This window comes from Pseudorasbora parva, chromosome 15 (assembly GCF_024679245.1).
Source record: "Pseudorasbora parva isolate DD20220531a chromosome 15, ASM2467924v1, whole genome shotgun sequence".
Taxonomy (NCBI): Eukaryota; Metazoa; Chordata; class Actinopteri; order Cypriniformes; family Gobionidae; genus Pseudorasbora; species Pseudorasbora parva.
Genome location: NC_090186.1, coordinates 38,225,378 through 38,244,704, shown reverse-complemented (window position 1 = coordinate 38,244,704; position 19,327 = coordinate 38,225,378). Strand labels below are relative to the sequence as shown.

Sequence of the window (19,327 nt, the reverse complement as noted above, 5' to 3'; positions counted from 1 at the left end):
GTAAAAAGTCTTAATTGTGAGATGTAAAGAATTCTGAGGTAAAAAGTCTTCATTGTGAGATGTAAACAGAATTCTGAGGTAAAATGTCAGTATTGTGAGATGTAAACAGAATTCTGAGGTCAATAGTCTTCATTGTGAGATGAAAACAGAATTCTGAGGTAAAAAGTCTTCATTGTGAAACGTAAACTGAATTCTGAGCAAAAAAGTCAGAATTGTGTAAACCTAGAACTACGACCAGATATAAACTCGCAATTGTGTGAGTCAGACCAAGTTGTAAAGAAAACAAATACATAATCGTGAGATAAAAGTCCCATTACCTTTGGAATTTTTCATGCAGTGGCAGTATCTTCCATACTGATCAGTGAGAATGTGAGGAAAATCATATTTCCTCTCTAATAAGAGTGCTGTATCATCTTTTGCTTCTAATTACAAAACTTAAAGAAGTAGAGACTTCTGGTGTTTTGACTTGTCTTGGGGGTTTGTACATGTTGAAACATTGAGTTAATTAAACTTTTTGCTTGGTGATATAATGTTATTTGGTTTATGTTAGGTTGACATGCATTGGCTTGTTGAGTTCATGCAGTCTTTCAGAATCAGACATTTATGTGCACTTGGAGTTATACTTGCTGTTGCATAACAGGTTGGATTGCTATTTTGATATCTCCCAGAGAGAACGGGTTTGAGGCTTGTATCAAATATTAGATGTAATGTGATTTCTTTCCCATTAACAAACTGAATTGCAAAAATAGTGAACATAAGAGGCTTAAATACTAAACATGTAAGTGTTAGTCTTGTTTTTCTTGGGTCTGCATTATTACAACAAATTCTTATATTGCTTTATACAGATGATGGCTGTGGTCATTATGTCCTGGGCCAAGAGAGTGGTGTCCTGTCCTCCAAGAACTACCCAGGAACTTACCCCAACAACTCCTGGTGTGAATGGCGGATCCGTGTACCCATCGGCCACACGATCATCCTCAAGTTTGGAGACCTGAACATGGAGAAGAAGGACTGCGAGTCAGACTATTTAAAGATTCTTAAAGGATCATATGGGGCAGAAAATGGTGAGCCATTTTAATCATTGATGCTTTAAATGTGCTGCTTGCATATGTTGTTTTTGTAGCCATTATCTAGTGATTTTCTCCACGAGATTCTGTGTATGGTTCGAACAATATATGAAACCAGATATTCTCAGTGGCGACTGATGGCTTTATCTTTTGTCATAGTGTACCATGGAAAGTATGATGGATTTCTTGAGAAAAGCAAAATTACAATTATATCAGAATTAAGGACATTTTGACGGCTGTATTTGAACTTAAAGGGCGCAAATCATAATGATTATTTTAAAACAGGTTTCCCAAACCTCTAATGGTTGGATAAACCAGTCTAGTCCGATCTGATCCCATTGGTTGAGACACTATTGCTGTGTAGGGCAGAAATCCTGTAGGAAACATTTAAAAAGTCTAGTTATAGTCTTATTGTGATATAGTTGATCATATGCTCTTTAGTCAGTTTAAACTCCTCTAGTTTACATTACTGTGAGTAAACCTGAGTAATGCACTTTAAATAAGAGCATTATTATGAGTCGGCACCAGTCACACATTGATACATTTACTGTAAAGCAAGAGGAAACCACAGAGGCCAGTGTGTCATGATGTTTTAGAGATTATGGTGAAATGTTGGCAATTCTGCCTGTTTCCTAAAGGAAACTTATCTTCCTTTTTGAATGAGCTTGCTGTTTTTGTAATTTATTGGCATAGGTGTAATTGCAGATGAAGATGCATTTCTTTTTTTAATAGGAACTGTGCACAGATTCTGTATTTATGCACACTTCCTATTCAAAAATAAATGTTTTTCGAGTACAAATGGATTTCAGTTAATAAGGTAATGAGACGATTAGTAATTTTATTAATTTAAATGAAATATTTTCCTGAATTAGGTAAATGTCTAAATAGTTTCTACCTTGCAAGGAAGAACTAATTTAAAATGGCTCATGGTCAAACATTGTACATTTTGGTCCAATTAAAGTGTATTAATGGACATCACAGCAGCTAAAATGTGATTATTGCTTATACCCAGAGGTTAAATTGGGCAAAAATGTATCAAATTTGTTACCTTTGATTCATGGCTTTTGAGCTTTTTAATGAATTCCGTTTCTTGTATTAGTCAGTTAAATTTTCTTTGATCCATTCCAACTTTCTGAATTCCTTTTAAAGATGAATACATGTTTAAAGTTCTTTACATTAAGCATTCTCCTTCTTTCTAGTCGTTGGCAGACCCTTGTAGAAGTGAGAAATTCTTCTGTCTAGAGCATCACTGCTAACTCCAAAATACTAATATGACCCCAGGTTACATCTGTACCACTATGTGAATTAAACTACCCACCTACTGTTTTGTAAATTATGGATGGGGTGGGAAAAGGATATTGTAGTGCTTCACTCGAAGTGAATGGCCTGTTCTGTTTTATTAGGCTATCATCTTTCAGCCCTGAACCTGAGGTCTTTCTTGGGCATCCTGCCCAGTCCTGCCCAGAATAATTACTTGCCTTCCTTTTTGTGCATGCATAGATTATTGGAGAAATCATTGTCCTACCTGCATTGAAATGTTGTTCTAATAAAACGGAGCAGTGGCTATTTTTATTGAAGCCATAACCAGTGAATTAATTAACTGTGTACATAATTAACAGCATCAGATAAAGAGCCTGGAGGACATGAATCTTTCCACACTATGTCTGGTTCCTCCCCTGCCAACCCTTAAACCACAAACGCTGTCATGGTGTCACAGTCGAGCCTCAGCCGCATTCACTGATCAAAGCGTCCTGCGGCGGAAAGCTTGGAATTCCTCTCAGAGCGATTCTTAAACAGTGGTTGAGAGACATGGGATGATTAAAGCTTTGTGTTGGTGTGGCGTTTGACACTTGTGTCATTCGCACTTCTTAGTGTTGACCCTTTGGTGCGTTCGGTCACAATGTTTTACAGGTTATAGAGTTTTGATTTTCATCAGAGCTTATCAGAAACTCATCGTTGTTGGACATGTCATCCTTCAGTCAGCGAGTGTGTCATAAACTTTCCAGAAAAACACCATCTCTTCTTGATTCTTAGTAAATGACTTCTACACCTCCTTTTTTTTGCAGACCGGAGACAGTTGATTGTGAATACATTCAGGGTTATCTTAGGAACTGTGCCTGATTTTTATATATTTACTTGCAAGAATGCAGTAATTGATGATTCTTTATATTTGAAAGCCGATAAGCGATATATTGGCCGATGAATCTATCTATATATAATTTTTTTTATATAATTTCAGGGAGTCTGATTACAAAAACAAAAGACTTACCATCAAAAGATCTGTTCCAAGCACACATTTGAAATGTTATTATAATTTTATGTTCCCTGTATGACAGACTTGTGCTGCACTTTGTTTTTGAAGTGATTTAAATGATATTTCAAGCAATTCAAAACCATCATGACAAACAGTGCACATCTGAAATGTCTCAGCTGAATTAGTTATTTATCTAAAAGCTTTAATGTATCAGACAAATTTGAGAAATGAGAACTTTTAAAAATGAACATATGTGACCCTGGACCACAAAACCAGTCATTAGGTTTTTTTTTTTTTAGTAAACTTTCTGTTGATGTATGGTTTGTTAGGATAGGACAATATTTGACCAATATTTTTTTGGTCTAACTTGTATCTTTCTGCTAATACCTCAGTATGATTCTAATTCCTCATCTTTCATAATTAATACATTTCCCCCCGTTTCGCCTAGTGTTTTGGGATTACTGCGGTGGTCCGATGCCCAAGCCTACGCAGATTCACACAGACTCTAGCGAACTGACTGTCCACTTTCGCAGCAGCCAGCACATCTCCGGAAGAGGATTCCTGCTGTCATACTCCACAGAAAACCACAAAGGTATCTTTACTTTAAAAGGAAAAGTGTGTATCTCTGTAACACATCTTTGTAAATGTGTGGCTTCAGCTCTCAGGAATCCACTATTTTTCATGTCTCTTGGCTGACCCCCATGTTAACCGCAGTGCGATGTCCCCACGCCGTGGCTTGACCCCTTCCTTTCTCTGGATGCTTACAGATCCTTTAGGGATGTTTCTTTAAAGGGATAGTTTACCCTGTTTATTAAAATAAAGCCGTCTTTTATTCACCCTGTAGAAGGACATAAGGCATTGGAACAACAGCAGGGTGAGTAAAAGATGGCTTTTTTTATTATTTCACTATCCCTTTAAACAACAAGTCTGAACAAAGCAATATTTAAAGGATAATTGATCCAAAAATGAAAGGTCTGTCATAATTTACACACCTGTCAATTACTGGTGACTTAAGAAAATTTATCAGGCATGAAACAGAATAAACCTTAAAGTTATAAAAGTTATTCAGTAAAGATAGATGGTTGTAAGATAGAGCTAATGCACAGGCCTTGGATCCAATATACTGTTACACATGCATTTTATTTCTCAACTGTTTACGTTTAGTTAAGGATACTTGCCAAGATGGGCATTATGACGTAATTTTGTTTGAATGTGTCTTTTTAAACACAAAGAAGATATAAAAGATACCTCAATTAAAGGTGTCATGAAATGGATTTTAACTTTTTTTATACTGTTGTCTGAGGTCAACTAATGGCCTTCATGTGATTTTTACATTAAAAAACATCATAACTAATAAGTAATAGGCTATTTTCTACACTGGTTTTGAGGCTCTCTCCTGAACACTGGGTTTTGATGGTTTGACCACGGCTAGGATTGGACTGAAATAGACATGCTTATTATTCTGTAGAGGCGTGTTTCACAACACGATGATGTCAATATGCGCACACAATCGTTTTCTTGGCCTGGTGTCTATAAAAGCTTTTCTTTGACTAAAAAGGAAGTTTTCAGCTCTGAAACTTACAGGATATTCTTATATTACCATGACCTTTTATATCTCAAAAGCTTAAAGGAAATTGGCAAGGTTTAAACTTTCCTGATGATGCAACACTGTCCTGAGCTTACATTTGTGCATGTTCTCACAGTTTAACATTGTTAGAATTCATAAAAATGTGATTGACACTGTTTCATATACTCTACAAAACCAATAAACACACACACACACACACTAAATTCAGCCTTGGTATATATACTTTGTTCCTTTTAGAGCTTGAATGAGCTCTGGGGTCATTGTCTGTGACTTTGTCATGTGAGCACGAGTGGGTTTACGTCTAAGTATGCATATATTTCCATCCCAGACATGGAGGTGCAGGAAGTAGGTCTGTCATCCTGTTGTGATGCTTATGTCCTGTTGTTCTTGTTTGTGTTGAGTCGGAGGGCCTGTTTCCTTTGTGGAGACACTTATCATCTGCTCCATTTTTACCCTTATTGTGTGACCTCCTCTGCTTTCCTCCTCAGAGCTGCTGACATGCTTGGACAGAGGCAGTCATTTCCCAGCATCAAAGTACAGGTGAGAGCGCATGTGTGTTGGTTTTGGTCTTTAAACTTACACAAGCTGCCGGATTATAGCTGCTTTTTTTTTTTTCAACCATTACAGACAAATACTTGTATAATATTATAACCAGGCTTAATTTTACTTATGTATTATATATAAATTATATACAGTATATAAAATTATTATTAATGTACAAATGCATCTGGTTCACAGAAATTAATCAAATGACTCGTGAGGCAAAGAAGGAATGTGAAAGAAGTAAAATAACCTTTTGGCAAATAAAAAAAAAATGCATTTAAATAGTCAGAATTATGGAATCTTGTTTCTTTACAGAATAATTTTTTTTTAAAGATAATTGCGGCTTTTTATGTCACAATTGTGAGTTTACATCATGAAAAAATATTTTTACATGAAAAAAGTCAGAATTGGATGATGTGAAGTCACCATTGTGAAAATATATCTCGTAATTCTGACTTTATATCTCACAATTGTGAGAGAAAAATTGCGACCTTATATAAAGTATGACTTTATAACTCGACTTTATTAGGGTAAACAAGATTCTATACAGAATAGCATTGTGAATATTTAGTGAATATTCTGTATATATTGCCCAGACATATCTGAAACTATTCAATTGAAATTTGTCCAAGCCACAAGACATTACAAAATACTTGTGCAGTAGTCACATTTTTCCAGACTGTATCTCACTGCATTGATACTTATAATTTTAGTTCCTCACTCAGCTATTATCAACACATCATCCATTGCTTTATCTACAGCCGTCGGCTATAATTCACTGACATGCTGTAAGCAGATATTTGTCTTTGTTCTCACCCTGTGTAGGAAGTACTGTCCGGCCGGATGTGCAGCAGTGACGGGAGACGTGTCTGGAGACATTTATCTGGGCTACAGACATGTGAGTAGCATCTCATTGTTTTCCTCAGGTGTGGCTTGCATGCAGCGGCTCATTTCGCATCTGCGAAAGAACCTTAGCCAAGCTGTGGGGTTATTTACAAGGACGACTTGCATCCAAGCAGATGCTCGGCGGGGTGCTTCCCAAACAGGTTTCAGATGCAACAACTCAGCCAGGAAAAGCGGCTGCTCTAAGCAGATTTTCCCACAGGTGCTCAGGCCTCTAGGGCCTTCACGGGGAATGTTAAGCGGGTCGGCAGTCGGGGGTGGAATGCACTAATGGCTCGTCCCATTGTCTGTCAGGCATTTGTTGTGACAGGGCTTGTGTGTATGAATGTGTGGACACCCCGAGGATACGCGCTGACAGATCATTTGTGCTGGCTCCATTGTTCTCCCTGGTCACTTAGTGGGCAGTGAACTCTGAATGAAAGGCGTTTATGTAATTGTGCATACCTCTCCAGCGAATCGGGGTCAGAGCTTTGGGTTACTTGAGGGATTGGCCGAGCAGCAATGGATAGTTTGATGTAGAATGAATCATGTGCTTGGGCTTTGAGCTGTAACTCAAGATGTTAAGGGTCTTTCTCGAGGATTTGGATTGTGGTAAAATCTCTTCCTGTTTGTGAAAGCTGAGCTGGCCGAGCTTTGTGTGACTCAGTTCTGGTTGCGTTGGTTTTGTGAGGGTAAAAAGTCCTTTACATTTAAATCAGATTTTTGTTGCTTATGCATGGCTTAACCTCTTAATAATCAAAAGTAGAGTAGGGCAAACCTTGCTGATCATCACTGTGAGAAGGGAAATTGTGTTGCAGAAGCAAAAATACCATCAACTACGAAAGACTGAGACCAAATGCTTTCTTTTTTGCATTTGATGCAGGATTTTTCGTTACAAATAGGACTGGGTGGTTTGAGAATATTCCAAAGAGTATTTTTTGTTTCATGTAGGAAAATTTGAACTTTCAATGTCACACATTTAAAAAATACTTAATTTTGTTAATTTTGTTTACAGGTGTTCTCAGAGTTCTGGAGCCCAATAATCATGTAAAATATGGAGAGAAAAAATTAACAAAGTAGTTATGTTCTGAAAAATATTTTTTACATATATTGTAATAGTTAGTAGTAATTAAATACTTCATACTTTTACTATATAGTACCATTCATACAAGTTTAAAAAATAAATAAATCCATATTTTTATTTAGCAAGGACATATTAAATTGATCAATAGTGACAGTAAACAGGGTTCCTACGGGTTCTTGAAATCCTTAAAGGAACTGTATGTAAGAAATGTATTTCAATTAATCATAAAATTACCCTGATATGTCACTAGACATTAAGAAATCTTGTTTATTTCAAATACTTGTATCACTGACAACATTAGTCCAGCCAGGATATTGTCATTTAAAAGTTGTTGTTGCAGCCCTCAACTGATGTTGATGTTGTCATGTTGTGTTTTGGCCTGAAGCTCCGCCCTCCACCTATCTACCAATCACGAAGTCAGTAGTGTTTCGGCATCCGGGTTGCCAGATATGCTCTAGTTACCACAGCTGCAGCTACAAACGTTTCTGCTGATCCTGAAGCCAATCTGGGAACCTCAAGCCAGGGGGAGGGGGAGAGGGGATACACCGCTCTACAGTCATTTGAAAGTGATTGCAGTACCAGTTTTGGCCACAATCGTACATACACTTCCTTTAAGTTTGTGAATTTGTGAAAAAAATCAAGGCACTGGAAAGTTTTTGAAAATAAACAATGCATAGATACAGGGTCCTTGAAACTGCTTGAATTTATTTTGTGCAAGAAAATCCATGCAAAATTTGTTATCAAATAATTTTAGAATACAGTATTGGACGTGCCAAATATTCTTCAATTGTATGCAAACAAACGAAAAAAAACAAATAGAACATCATATCTCTGTTATATGGCCCCAAAAATATGCTATTTTTGAATAGTTGTGTTTGACACATAAAAAATGTAACAATGTATCTTACAAGGTAGCACCATGTAACCTTGCTCTCACTTGAAATGTCCCCCCACGTTAAAGCGTTACTTCAGCGATTTAGCATATGGCTTTGTATCAGTAGAAGGAGTATATTCGAATGATCATGCATTCTGGGAGTTGTTGTCTTTCATCCCCATGAGACAAAAATAGATTTTCTATTTTCTGCCTTTTCTCAGTCTAGAAGGCACCAAATTCAAAAATAATTTCACATTTCTACTACATTAATGACCCAGTTTAAATACAAAGCTAAATGCTAAATCACTGAATTACCCTTTCAGTCCTTGAATTTGAAGTTATTGTACCTGGAAGTTAACCACGGTGTGGAAACCCTGAGTAAAGACTTTCTTTAAAATATATATCAAGTAAATGCTGTTCTTTTGAACTTTCTATTCAACAAAGAATTCTCAAAAAAAAAGTTCCATAAAATGTTTTAACAATGATAATGTTAAGAAATGTTTCTTGAGCGCCAAATCAGCACATTTGAATGATTTCTGAAGGCTCATGTGACCCTGAAGACTGGAGTAACAATGCGGGAATAAATTACATATAATAAAATATTATTTTAAAATGTAATATTTCACAATATTACTGTTTTTACTGTATTTATGATCAAATAAATACAGCCTTGAAGAGAGTGTGATAAATATATGAACAGTAGCGCATGTAGAGAGAAATATAGTGAGTAGTTTCTACATTTTCATTCTGTGTTTTACATCTATCAGTCTATACATTGTGTGTATATATCTATATACAGAGAGAGAAATAAAATAAACCACAAAATGCACATTCTGGTTGTGGGAAAAGTCCAGTGTATCAGAGCGTGACTATCTCTCTATATTGTATTTTACTAATGATACATGTCCAGAGACTAAAGTGATGGTAGGAGGAACGCTCTCTGCTTTAAATTGTCTTAACCCCTATCACGGATCACAGAATTTCAAGAAAGACAACAGACACATGGCTGCAGGCTCAAAACTCACACAACAGGGTCTTAACCGACAATGGAAGACAAGGGCGCGCATTTCCACCCTGTTGCCATCTGCTTTGATATGCGAGTGTGGAGGGCTTTAGAAAGAGCCTGAGCGATTGATTACTTCACATTGGCTTTTGTGTTGATCGGGTGGAGCAGTGGACTCTGGGATTACAGGAAGATAATGCCACCACAGTTTGAGGGTGTGGATCTGTCCACCAAAACCATTTAACAGTCACTTCAACACACACATTTATTTATTATTTGCCACCTAAATTGAAGTTCTGGGTTCATTAATACTTTGAAAGACAGAATGAATCATTTAAATCAAATCTGTTTGCACAGATAGCACCACCTTTCTTTACATGCAAATGAATGAAACCGACATCTCTTCCTGTTAGTGAAGAAATTGTAGTTCATAGTTAATTTAAAGTGTGATAATATTCCCCACATTACTGTTTTACTGTATTTTTGATTAAATAAATGCAGCCTCGCTAAGCATAAGAAACTTCTTTCAAAAGCATTACACATTTTGACTGGTACTGTGAGTTTGCTGTCAGCAGGAAGTTTCATTGATTCTTTTGTAAAAACTGGAAGGCTTCGTGGCTTCATGCTGTGGCCCGTCCTGCAGAGAAGAGATTTAACTCAAGCTCATGTTCTCTCACTGAATCAGTCAGTATACAAAGGTCTTTTAAAGGACGGTTAAGAATGAGGACTTTGTATTTGCATAAAGAAGCTGCATATGAATGACAGCACCGTAGAGTCAGTTAATAAACAAATAAACAAATGCACCAATAAAACACGTGCTTGCTTAGTTGCTAAGGCAAGCATTGCTACTATTGCATGTATTTAAGCCACCTTTTCACTATCTCTGACGACAGAAGCTGATCATTTTGAGAGCTGTGAGGTTTGGATCATATACGTATGACTATAAAGAATTTCCGGATCCAGTTTGAGCTTTGGATGTTTGGAAATTTGGACTTCTGCAGCTAAACCATATGCAACTACCCGAACGGAAATGCAGTCTAATCAAAACGAAGTGCTTCTTGAGAATTATCAGTATTTTTCCTCTAAAACATTCATTTGAACATTTTACGTAAATGGGAGGTTATGAATCATTTTGTTTTTTTTGTTAATTATTATGCACCCGTAGAGACGAGCTAGGGTGTTTCTGTGGTTTCTAACCAATCACATACCAACATATTAAAAACCACCCAGAGCACTGTAGCATTGCGGTAGTGAGTTTTGCATGGGACAGCACAACTTTTCTGTATCATAAATCAAAGATAGAGACTGCAGCAGTTAGATAGGGCTGTATTTATGGCCCTGACTGGAGGAGACATGTTCAGGTTAATGAAGCATCTCAGTCTGAATGCAGAGCAGCATTTTCTGCTGATAACACAATACGTCTTCGGTTACCTCATCAGGGCAATGATTTGCAAGTGGCTAATGGGCTCAATGTAAGAACACTCGACCACCAAGACTGTACACTCGTCTCTCAGTCTTCCTCCCTCCCATAGTATGGCATTTTACTCAAGCTTTTTTTTTTGTAATTCATTTGATCTTCAGCTCCAGATGAAATAATAGATTACAGCATTGGATTCAAAGAAAAAACATATTTAAATATTGGTAAAACTGTGCTTAATGTATTGTGTTTCTGTTAAAAATGACAATCAGTGGTCAACTCTGGAAAAAAAATCTGAGCATATTGACACATTCTCAACTAAAACCATACTTCATTATGTTCTTAATTTGAGCATGGGATGTTTTTGTCATATATTGCAGATAAGCAAGTGAAAAAGACCTATTCCAGATATACTTATTCTGAAATGTCTGAATTGATTAGACATGGGTCTGCTTTCAGGGTCAAAGCTTAATGTTACTCATCAACATTCAAGTTGTCATAACACAATTTAAATCAGAAAACCACAGTGTTGAAAGGTCTTTTATCCCATTATGGCTGTTACCTGACCTAGTCTGTTAAATGAAAGGGACCTCAGAAAGGTTATTCATGCAAAGGCATTTACTGTGACAAAGTACTAGCATTAGCGGCAGTAGTTGAGGAATGCTAAGCATTTCCACTGGCTCCTACAATTACTGTAATTGAGCCTCAGAATGAAATTATAAAGCCCTTCTCAGTCAGAAATTTTAAATTAATCTATGTTGTTACTAAAAACATGCATGCTTAATGTTCAATGGCAGTCTGTCTTAATAATTATGAAATGCCAGAACAAATTGAATTGAAATGCCTGTGCTTCCAATGGTGTTTTATGGTAGCTAAGACTGCTCAAAACATCAATGTAATATTAACCTTGTCAATTAAATGTGCGTGCGTGTGTATGCGTCTGTCTGGGTTTTATGGATGCACAATGACAGGTAGAAGATATACAATAACAATAAATATTAAAAAAAATATTTAGACAAAATATTAACTTTAGATTTTAACATCAGCCATTCCCAAAATGGCAATATGCATGTTAAGTCTTGCAGGACAATCTCTGTCTATCCCTTCATTATTGTGTCTGAGTGCTGTCTGTTCTTTCCATTTCAGACATCAGTTTTGTGTAAAGCGGCGGTGCATGCTGGGGTCATCATGGACCAGTTTGGAGGACCAATCACAGTGGAGGAGCGCCGAGGGCTCAGTCACTACCCTGCGGTCAGAGCCAATGGCATCCAGTCAAAAGAGTGAGTTACTGCAGTGGTTTCTGTGTTCTTTCTTTATTATAACAGAAGCTTGAAGCCTCGGATTTTATCATGAATGCCTTTATAATCTTAGGTGGGTAGACATCAGCATGTGGGCTTTCCCACATGAAAAGAATGGGAAAAAATTGATAAAAATTGTGACATTTATGCATTTACTATGGGAGTCTATAGGGCAAATACGCAACTGTTGCTTTATAGACATCCATCTCTATGTGCATTTCTGTCAACATGTTTGCTTGTTTTAAATTTGCCATGGAAAACAGTTAGATGACAGTTTGAAAAATGTAAATAGTCTTTCTTACAAATTCCCCTGACATGTTACAACATGTCTTATTGGTGCCTCAACTAACGGCTGTGGCTGAATATGACCTTGGTATGTTCTCTAGCCCTACAGTGGCTATTATTAAGGTGTGATTCCTGCCTTCTTTAGCGTGATGTACGGTTTAGGTACTACCTAATGTCAGGGACACTCTGTCTGGACTGCTGGTCTTTCACAGATTTGTCACCTGGGAATTGGGGGGCAGGTTGAGGAAGAAATCGAGATTGCCTCTCGTTATAGTCTCCGAGGAGTGTTTGAAGTGTCCATTGAGGAGTGATTTATTAAGAGGACATCAGGCCGCTCTCTAGAGTCTGAACGGAAACAAATCCTCGCTATCCAGATACTTATTTTTGTTTTCTTATCTTTTTCTGACTGGTTAGGCACTTTTATTAATAGGAAAAGTAGATGGTGAAAACAGGAAATTATGAGCAGAAGAGGAAGAAAAGTGGGACCAGGAAATGATGCAGGTCAGACTCGCACTGGTGTCAGCTAAATGACCAGTATGGTTTAATGTGCCATTTAATGTGTGTTTACTGGGTGTTTCTAATGAATTTTAGAACATTACTGTACTGTTGCTAGGGTGTTCTGGTTGTTATAATGCAGTTAGTGGGTGTTCTGAATGAATTTTAGAACATTGCTGTACTGTTGCTAGGGTGTTCTGGTTGTTATAATGCAGTTAGTTAGCCTGACAAGCCAGACCCACATCAAGATGTTTGGTCTGGAAACTCACCATAGACCGCTCAATCCGAGGGGCGGGATAAACGGTTGGTTTTCAAAGTCCCTCTGCACGCGATAGGATAGCGCTACACCAACCAGAGCAACGAAGGTGAAGCAGAGCTCGTTGATAGATTAAACATTCGCCGTATCCGGTCGGCTAAACTCCGAACACATCTTCCCTTTTTAAGAATGACTTCAGTGCCGTTCTTTGTTCTTTTCTCAGAGAAAAGCTTAACTCCAAGTCTTCCAGAGTCGCGGTCAGAGCTGATTCGAAAGACCGCCGCCGTTTGCCAGTTTCTGTGTTAACTAGAAGCATGCAAACGCAACTCGGCCGTCGTCATTATGGCCCCGCCCGCCGACTCTATACATGATGAGATTGGGCCGTCCAGATTTTGAGGAACACAGCTAAGAATGGTATTGAGAGTGCCTAGACGACACTTGCGGGCAAATAAAATTTGCTGCCGCTAGGGTGCGTCTAGATTTCTAGGCTAGCAGTTAGTGGGTGTTCTGAATGAATTTTAGAACATTGCTGTACTGTTGCTAGGGTGTTCTGGGTTACTAGGTTGTTATGGTGCGTTTACGGCATGTCATAATTTCAGTAACGGTTCTGAACTGTAAAAAGCCTTCACATGCTTGTAGGGCTTGTAATTACATCGTGTAAACTCGTAAATTTCTGAGCGCTACGACTTGTACCATGTGTCCACTGTACCACCTGACCACTGTAGATTTAATGTGTGTTCAACTTGAAGCGACGCAGTGCATTAACTTACCATATGAGTGTTCTGAATGGATTAGTGCTATTGCTGTGCTGTTTCTAGGGTGTTCTGGGTGTTTAGTAGGGAGTTGCTTGCTATGCAGTTATGGGGTGTTCTTCTGAGCGATTGAAGTGTGTGTTGCTATTTCTAGGTTGAAATGGTTGTTTAGTAGACCGTTCCTAAGGTGTTCTGAGCAGTGTTTAGTGTGTTGCTATGCTGTTTCTAGGCTGTTCTGGGTGCTTAGTAGGGAGTTTCTATGCCGTTATGGGGTGTTCTGAGCCATTTTTTGTGTGATGCTATTTCTAGGGTGAAATGGTTTTTTTAGAAGGCCATTGCTAAGCAGTTACTGGGGTGTTCTGAGCAGTGTTCAGTGTGTTGCTGTGCTGTTTCTAGGCTGTTCTGAGTGTTATGGGGTGTTCTGAGCCATTTTTTGTGTGTTGCTATTTCTAGGGTGAAATGGGTGTTTAGTAGACCAATGCTATGCAGTTGCTAAGGTGTTCTGAGCAGTGTTTAGTGTTATGCTGTTTCTAGGGTGTTCTGGGAGTTTAGTAGGGAGTTTCTATGCCGTTTTAGGGTGTTCTGAGCCTTTTTTTGTGTGTTGCTATTTCAAGGGTGAAATGGGTTTTTTAAAAGGCCATTGCTAAGCAGTTACTGGGGTGTCCTGAGCAGGTGTTACCATGCTGTTTCTAGGCTGTTTTGGGAGTTTAGTAGGCCATTGCTATGTGGTTACTGGGTGTTATGAATGGATTTGGTGCGTTGCAGTGGTTGGTAGGGTGTATGTAAACGTGTAGATTTGCCTTTCATTTGTCAAACTAAGTCCATCTGCACTCTAAGGTGATTATGTCGATGAGGTAACAGTTTTCAGGGTCCACTTTAACCTAACTGAATAACAACAATCAATAGCAGTTCCTGTAATTGCATTGCTAGGGTTTTGATCACCAGGCTTTCTTTGTTTAATTGCGTGCGCTTATTAAACTGTTATTTCAATCTGGAGACTCTGATCAGAACTTGATTCATTCTGCCGTTGATTTTATTAGATTATATTTCTGTCACCAGCAGTTTATTGCTTGTATTTCCAGGCTTCAGACTTATTGTTGCTGTTGGCACGCCATCCACTATATATCCCATTTCAGTTCGTTCAAGCTGTCGTAAACCACTTTGTACCCTGAACTCTGAGACGGTTTGCTCAACTGCCATAAAAGTAATGAAAAAGTAATCACATCCAGGAAGCCTGTGAAAATGACAGGTTTTTAAGTAATGGTTGACAGAGATGCAATTTCCCAGCCTGTTCCCCTCTAATTACCACCACACTGCTCTTTTCACCATCCCAGCTGTACCCCATTCCTCCTGTCAGAGGGGGAGATGCGGGATGCAGTGAGGGAGATCCTCTGAATTTGGCAGGGTTGACAATGGGAATCTCCCTCTTGGCCTCTCTAGGCGTTACTTTCACATGACAGGGCCTTAATTAATCACTGTAATAATGTTCTTTTGTGTCTAAAACGCTCAGTGCTCACTGATATCTTTGTTTTTCCATGTCTTTCAGTGGCTCGTTGTCTGAAACCCTCTTCACGTTTGTGACAAACGGTAAGCACTTTTGTTTTATGGTTCAATGGTGATGTGAACTGAGTCCACATATTGGTGTGGGATTAATCCTATTATTTTCTGGACCGTGGTGACATTGATTGGTTTTCGCCACCTGCTGTTATTCCTGCTGCCGCTATGTGTTACAGTTTTGTTTGACTGGTATATTTGCACCTCTGCAAAAAAGGAAGCAGCTTAATCACCTTGTGGCAGCCTAACAGGTTTTTTGTTTTACCAGTTCGGATATAGGAAGGCCTGTTTACACTGTGAGGGTGAATGGAAGGCGTGGGAACATCTTATCACCTGAGTTTGTTTTTCTCTGACTGTTTGAGTCCGTTACCTGTGCGGACGCGCTGATGAATCAAATTCACACGCCGGATGTCAAACATGTGCATGTGCCAAGCCAGCACTTACTCTAAATGTTTGTTTTCCTTTATTGTGCGGCGTCAAATTCTGAATGGCTTGAAAATTGCTGAATTGAATTAACTGAATTGAGAAAATAAAATAAAATAGGATTTTAATTAATATATTTTTTGATATTTATATTTATTTATTTATTATGTAATGCAGCAACGTTTAATTTCCCAGAATGCACTGATTCAGTTAATTTAGTAATGATCTTATAGATATATATATATATATATATTTTTTTTTATCAGATCAGATCAATCTGCTGGTGTGTGGTGGGCGTTCTGGTGCAATATGGCTGCCGATTTTCCCCCTTCTATGTAAAAACGCTTTGAGTGCCTAGAAAAGCGCTATATAAATGTAACAAATTATTATTACAGAATAAGTTAAAAATTACTCTTGGACAAATGAAATTCCACTGTTGTGTGAATGTCGAATTTGCATTTCAGTTGATTGAAAATCATCTTCCTGTGGGGTGCAACTCTTAATTCTAAGTGGTAATTAAAAGGATCCCTACATTCTGCATTTTGTCCGACCCATTAACCTTCTCTCATTACTACTTATTACTTTGGGGTGTACAAGTACACTGCACTATTTCATATTGACAACCTGAATACATTGACTGGTTACTGTTTTCTTTAGTGATACACCCACAAGCTTTAGTCAGTTGTTATTATAGATTTATGGACATACCTTTTCTGATCGACGTGACCCTAATCTCTTCTGGTCAGAAGTGGACTGGTGTTCAGTGTGCATTGTTGATGCAATGCATGAGTTCCTGATGACAGGATTTGATACATGTGTGAACACCCGTCGATGAATGTCAATTGATTCCCATTAATCCAATTATCTTAAAGCACAGCCGTTAACCCAGCAATGGCTGCTACCATAGAGCGAGCACCCCACCCTTACCAACCCTCTAGGTAGATGCTAACACTCACAAACAGTTTTTTTACAAGGGAGCTGAAATATCAAGATCCAATTTTATGAAGTTGTACATCTAGCTAAATACTTAAACGTGTGTACAGTGAAATCCAAATCCTGTTGAAATTCTAAAATTGAAAATACTGTTTAAAACAGGTTTAGAATTTTGAAATTCAAGCAAAGAAACACTGATGTGAAATGAAGAAATATTTTAGTTTCCTCGCTATTTCGAGGTAATAAAAAATGTCAACATTTACAAAAAGAAAAACAGAGGCTTTTTCTCTAGTGCTCATAGACTTTTGGACCTCAATGTACTTATAATAAATATGCAGAAACTTCAATCGGAGAATCTTTTCCGACCTCCTGCTGGGATTCTCCTTGTTGTCTTCCTGAGTTTCCTCTGGCCACATATGCTAAATGTGTGGAATGTGATAGTGTTAGCTAAATCGGGGCTAAGCAACAGGATGTATTGGCCCTGTTTTTCTCTCTTTAAAGGAAGTGGGAGCTTTCCCCCCTCTTTTATTGTAATATTGTTGTGTTCATAGCACATACGTCTCCATTTAACTGTACACATTTTAATAGCTCAGGGCTTCCTGTTGAGTCAATGTACACGTAACTGAGTGTTTGCTCCACATGTGTGTTTTATTATGTCAAAAGCAAGCACTAGACATGACTAGAACTAACATTAATCTTTTCATGTTCCATTTTTGTTTTTAATTCAAATTCATATGTTACCATCACAAAGATATCTGACACTTACACTACCAATTCAAAAGTTTGGGGTTGGTAAAATTGTTTGTATGTTTTTGAAAGAAGTCTCTTAGGCTCAGTATTTAAAGGTGCCTTAGAATGATTTGAAACAATATGTTAAATTGTTCTCTGATATCTACATAGAGGGTATGGGGCTTATTTAAGGGCAAAAATTGTCCAGATACAGTTTTACAGGTCCATTTGCAACCCTATAAATTGTCCCTGGGATGTAATGCTCTGATTTTGCCTTATTTGGAAGAGTCGTGAATATTAATGTTGAGCTCTGCTCTGATTGGCGAGAAATAGCTCGTGTTCGTGCGGTCGCCAGATTTCGGTAATTAAATCCCCAAACAGAGCTTTTCTGTGAAAAAACAAAACAAAACACATACTATCCGGTGTTTTACCTAAACATCTCCAATCTGGCAACCACATGCACGCGAGCTCTCTCTTTTTTAATATTTTTTTATATTTTATAAATGTATTAGTAAATGTTGAAACGCAATTAATAAATGATGTAGAAGTTCATGCTAAAGTAGTTAACTAATGAAACCTTATTGTAAAGTTTTACCAGTTACCTGAACGGCATTTGAAATAGAAAATGTTTGTAAAATTATAAATGTTTTTACTGTCACTTTTTTATCAATTTCATTCATCCTTGATGAATAAAAAAACAAAAACATCTTACAGACCCCAAACTTCTGAAAAGTAGTGTAAATGCTTGATTTTAAATGCGTTCTTGACTGCAGTGCTCTTTATCCTACAGATTGCAGCCAACAGACTGTTCTTCATCCAGTGGGCACAACTACAAGCTTGTCATCACACAATATCTCCTCTGAAGGGCCTGAAGTCGACTGGTTCCCTAACAGCACCCAACGGGGTTTCTCTGATGATCTCAACCATAAGTGGCTACAGATTGATCTTGGAGAAAAGAGGAGGATCACAGGTAATACTTGTAGCCTCTGATCTCATTTACATATTTGTTTTCCTCCAGATTTATCACCTGACTGTGCTAGTTTCCTAGCCTGGATGCCAGCCGAAATTAGCCCCACCCACAAAATTTGAGGTCGAGGAGTTCGGTCTTGACTTGATCCGTTGTGGAGCAACTGTGTTTGAACCAGAGCTCAGACCAATCAAATTGTCAAGGCAGGATTTATACGATGAATAACAGACAACACAATGTAATCATCCACCAAAGAGCGTTTGGGTTGAATTAGTTTCGTTCTAACCCTAAATGGATAACTTGTTCGTATGCATTCACCTTTACTATTTCTCTCAAAAATGATGGTCTTGTTGACATTCTGCGTGTATCCTTAAAATCTTTTTTACACCACCGATACATTTTTCTCTATAATCTGTCATTTTCTTCTTCTTCAAGCGTGCGTGCAGTTGATTTCTGTTGACAACTATGCGTCGCTTGTCACTTACTCCGTTGCTCTGATTGTTTGTAGGTCTATTAAATTGAGGGCAGAGCCATTTTCTTTCCTGGTTCGGTTGAAACACGCCCCATAATCACAGCCCAATGACGCAGTATCAGACTCGTATTCTGACTAGAATCTGAGTATGACACAGTCAGGCTACCAGTTTCCTCTTTGACACCTCAATGTGCAGATTTGGTTTTCTTTTATGATATGAATCCCATTCCAATGCACATAATTGAGTAGTTTTTCTGTACTTCAGAGAAAAATATAATGGTATAATGCTTCGTTCATTCTCAAGGTCTAACAAACCATTAATATAAAAACATTAATGGGAAATTTATATTAACTTAAATTTATAGATATTGTACAATATGGAAAAAATATTGTGATTAAACTTTTTGTCCATATCAACCAGCCCTACCAGAAAAACACCTAAATGGCATAG

The 19,327-nt window shown here is 37.8% G+C and overlaps 1 protein-coding gene across 1 annotated transcript in view; it reads left to right on the top strand.

Annotated features, from left to right (window-relative positions):
• Nucleotides 1–19,327, top strand: part of dcbld1 (discoidin, CUB and LCCL domain containing 1) — a 34,923-nt gene that overhangs the window by 3,036 nt on the left and 12,560 nt on the right. Inside the window, exons 2-8 of the mRNA XM_067418688.1 lie at nucleotides 846–1,064; nucleotides 3,770–3,913; nucleotides 5,398–5,449; nucleotides 6,278–6,350; nucleotides 11,859–11,992; nucleotides 15,345–15,385; nucleotides 18,228–18,407. Coding sequence (XP_067274789.1) covers nucleotides 846–1,064; nucleotides 3,770–3,913; nucleotides 5,398–5,449; nucleotides 6,278–6,350; nucleotides 11,859–11,992; nucleotides 15,345–15,385; nucleotides 18,228–18,407 — 843 coding nt within the window. The remainder of the gene's footprint in view (nucleotides 1–845; nucleotides 1,065–3,769; nucleotides 3,914–5,397; nucleotides 5,450–6,277; nucleotides 6,351–11,858; nucleotides 11,993–15,344; nucleotides 15,386–18,227; nucleotides 18,408–19,327) is intronic.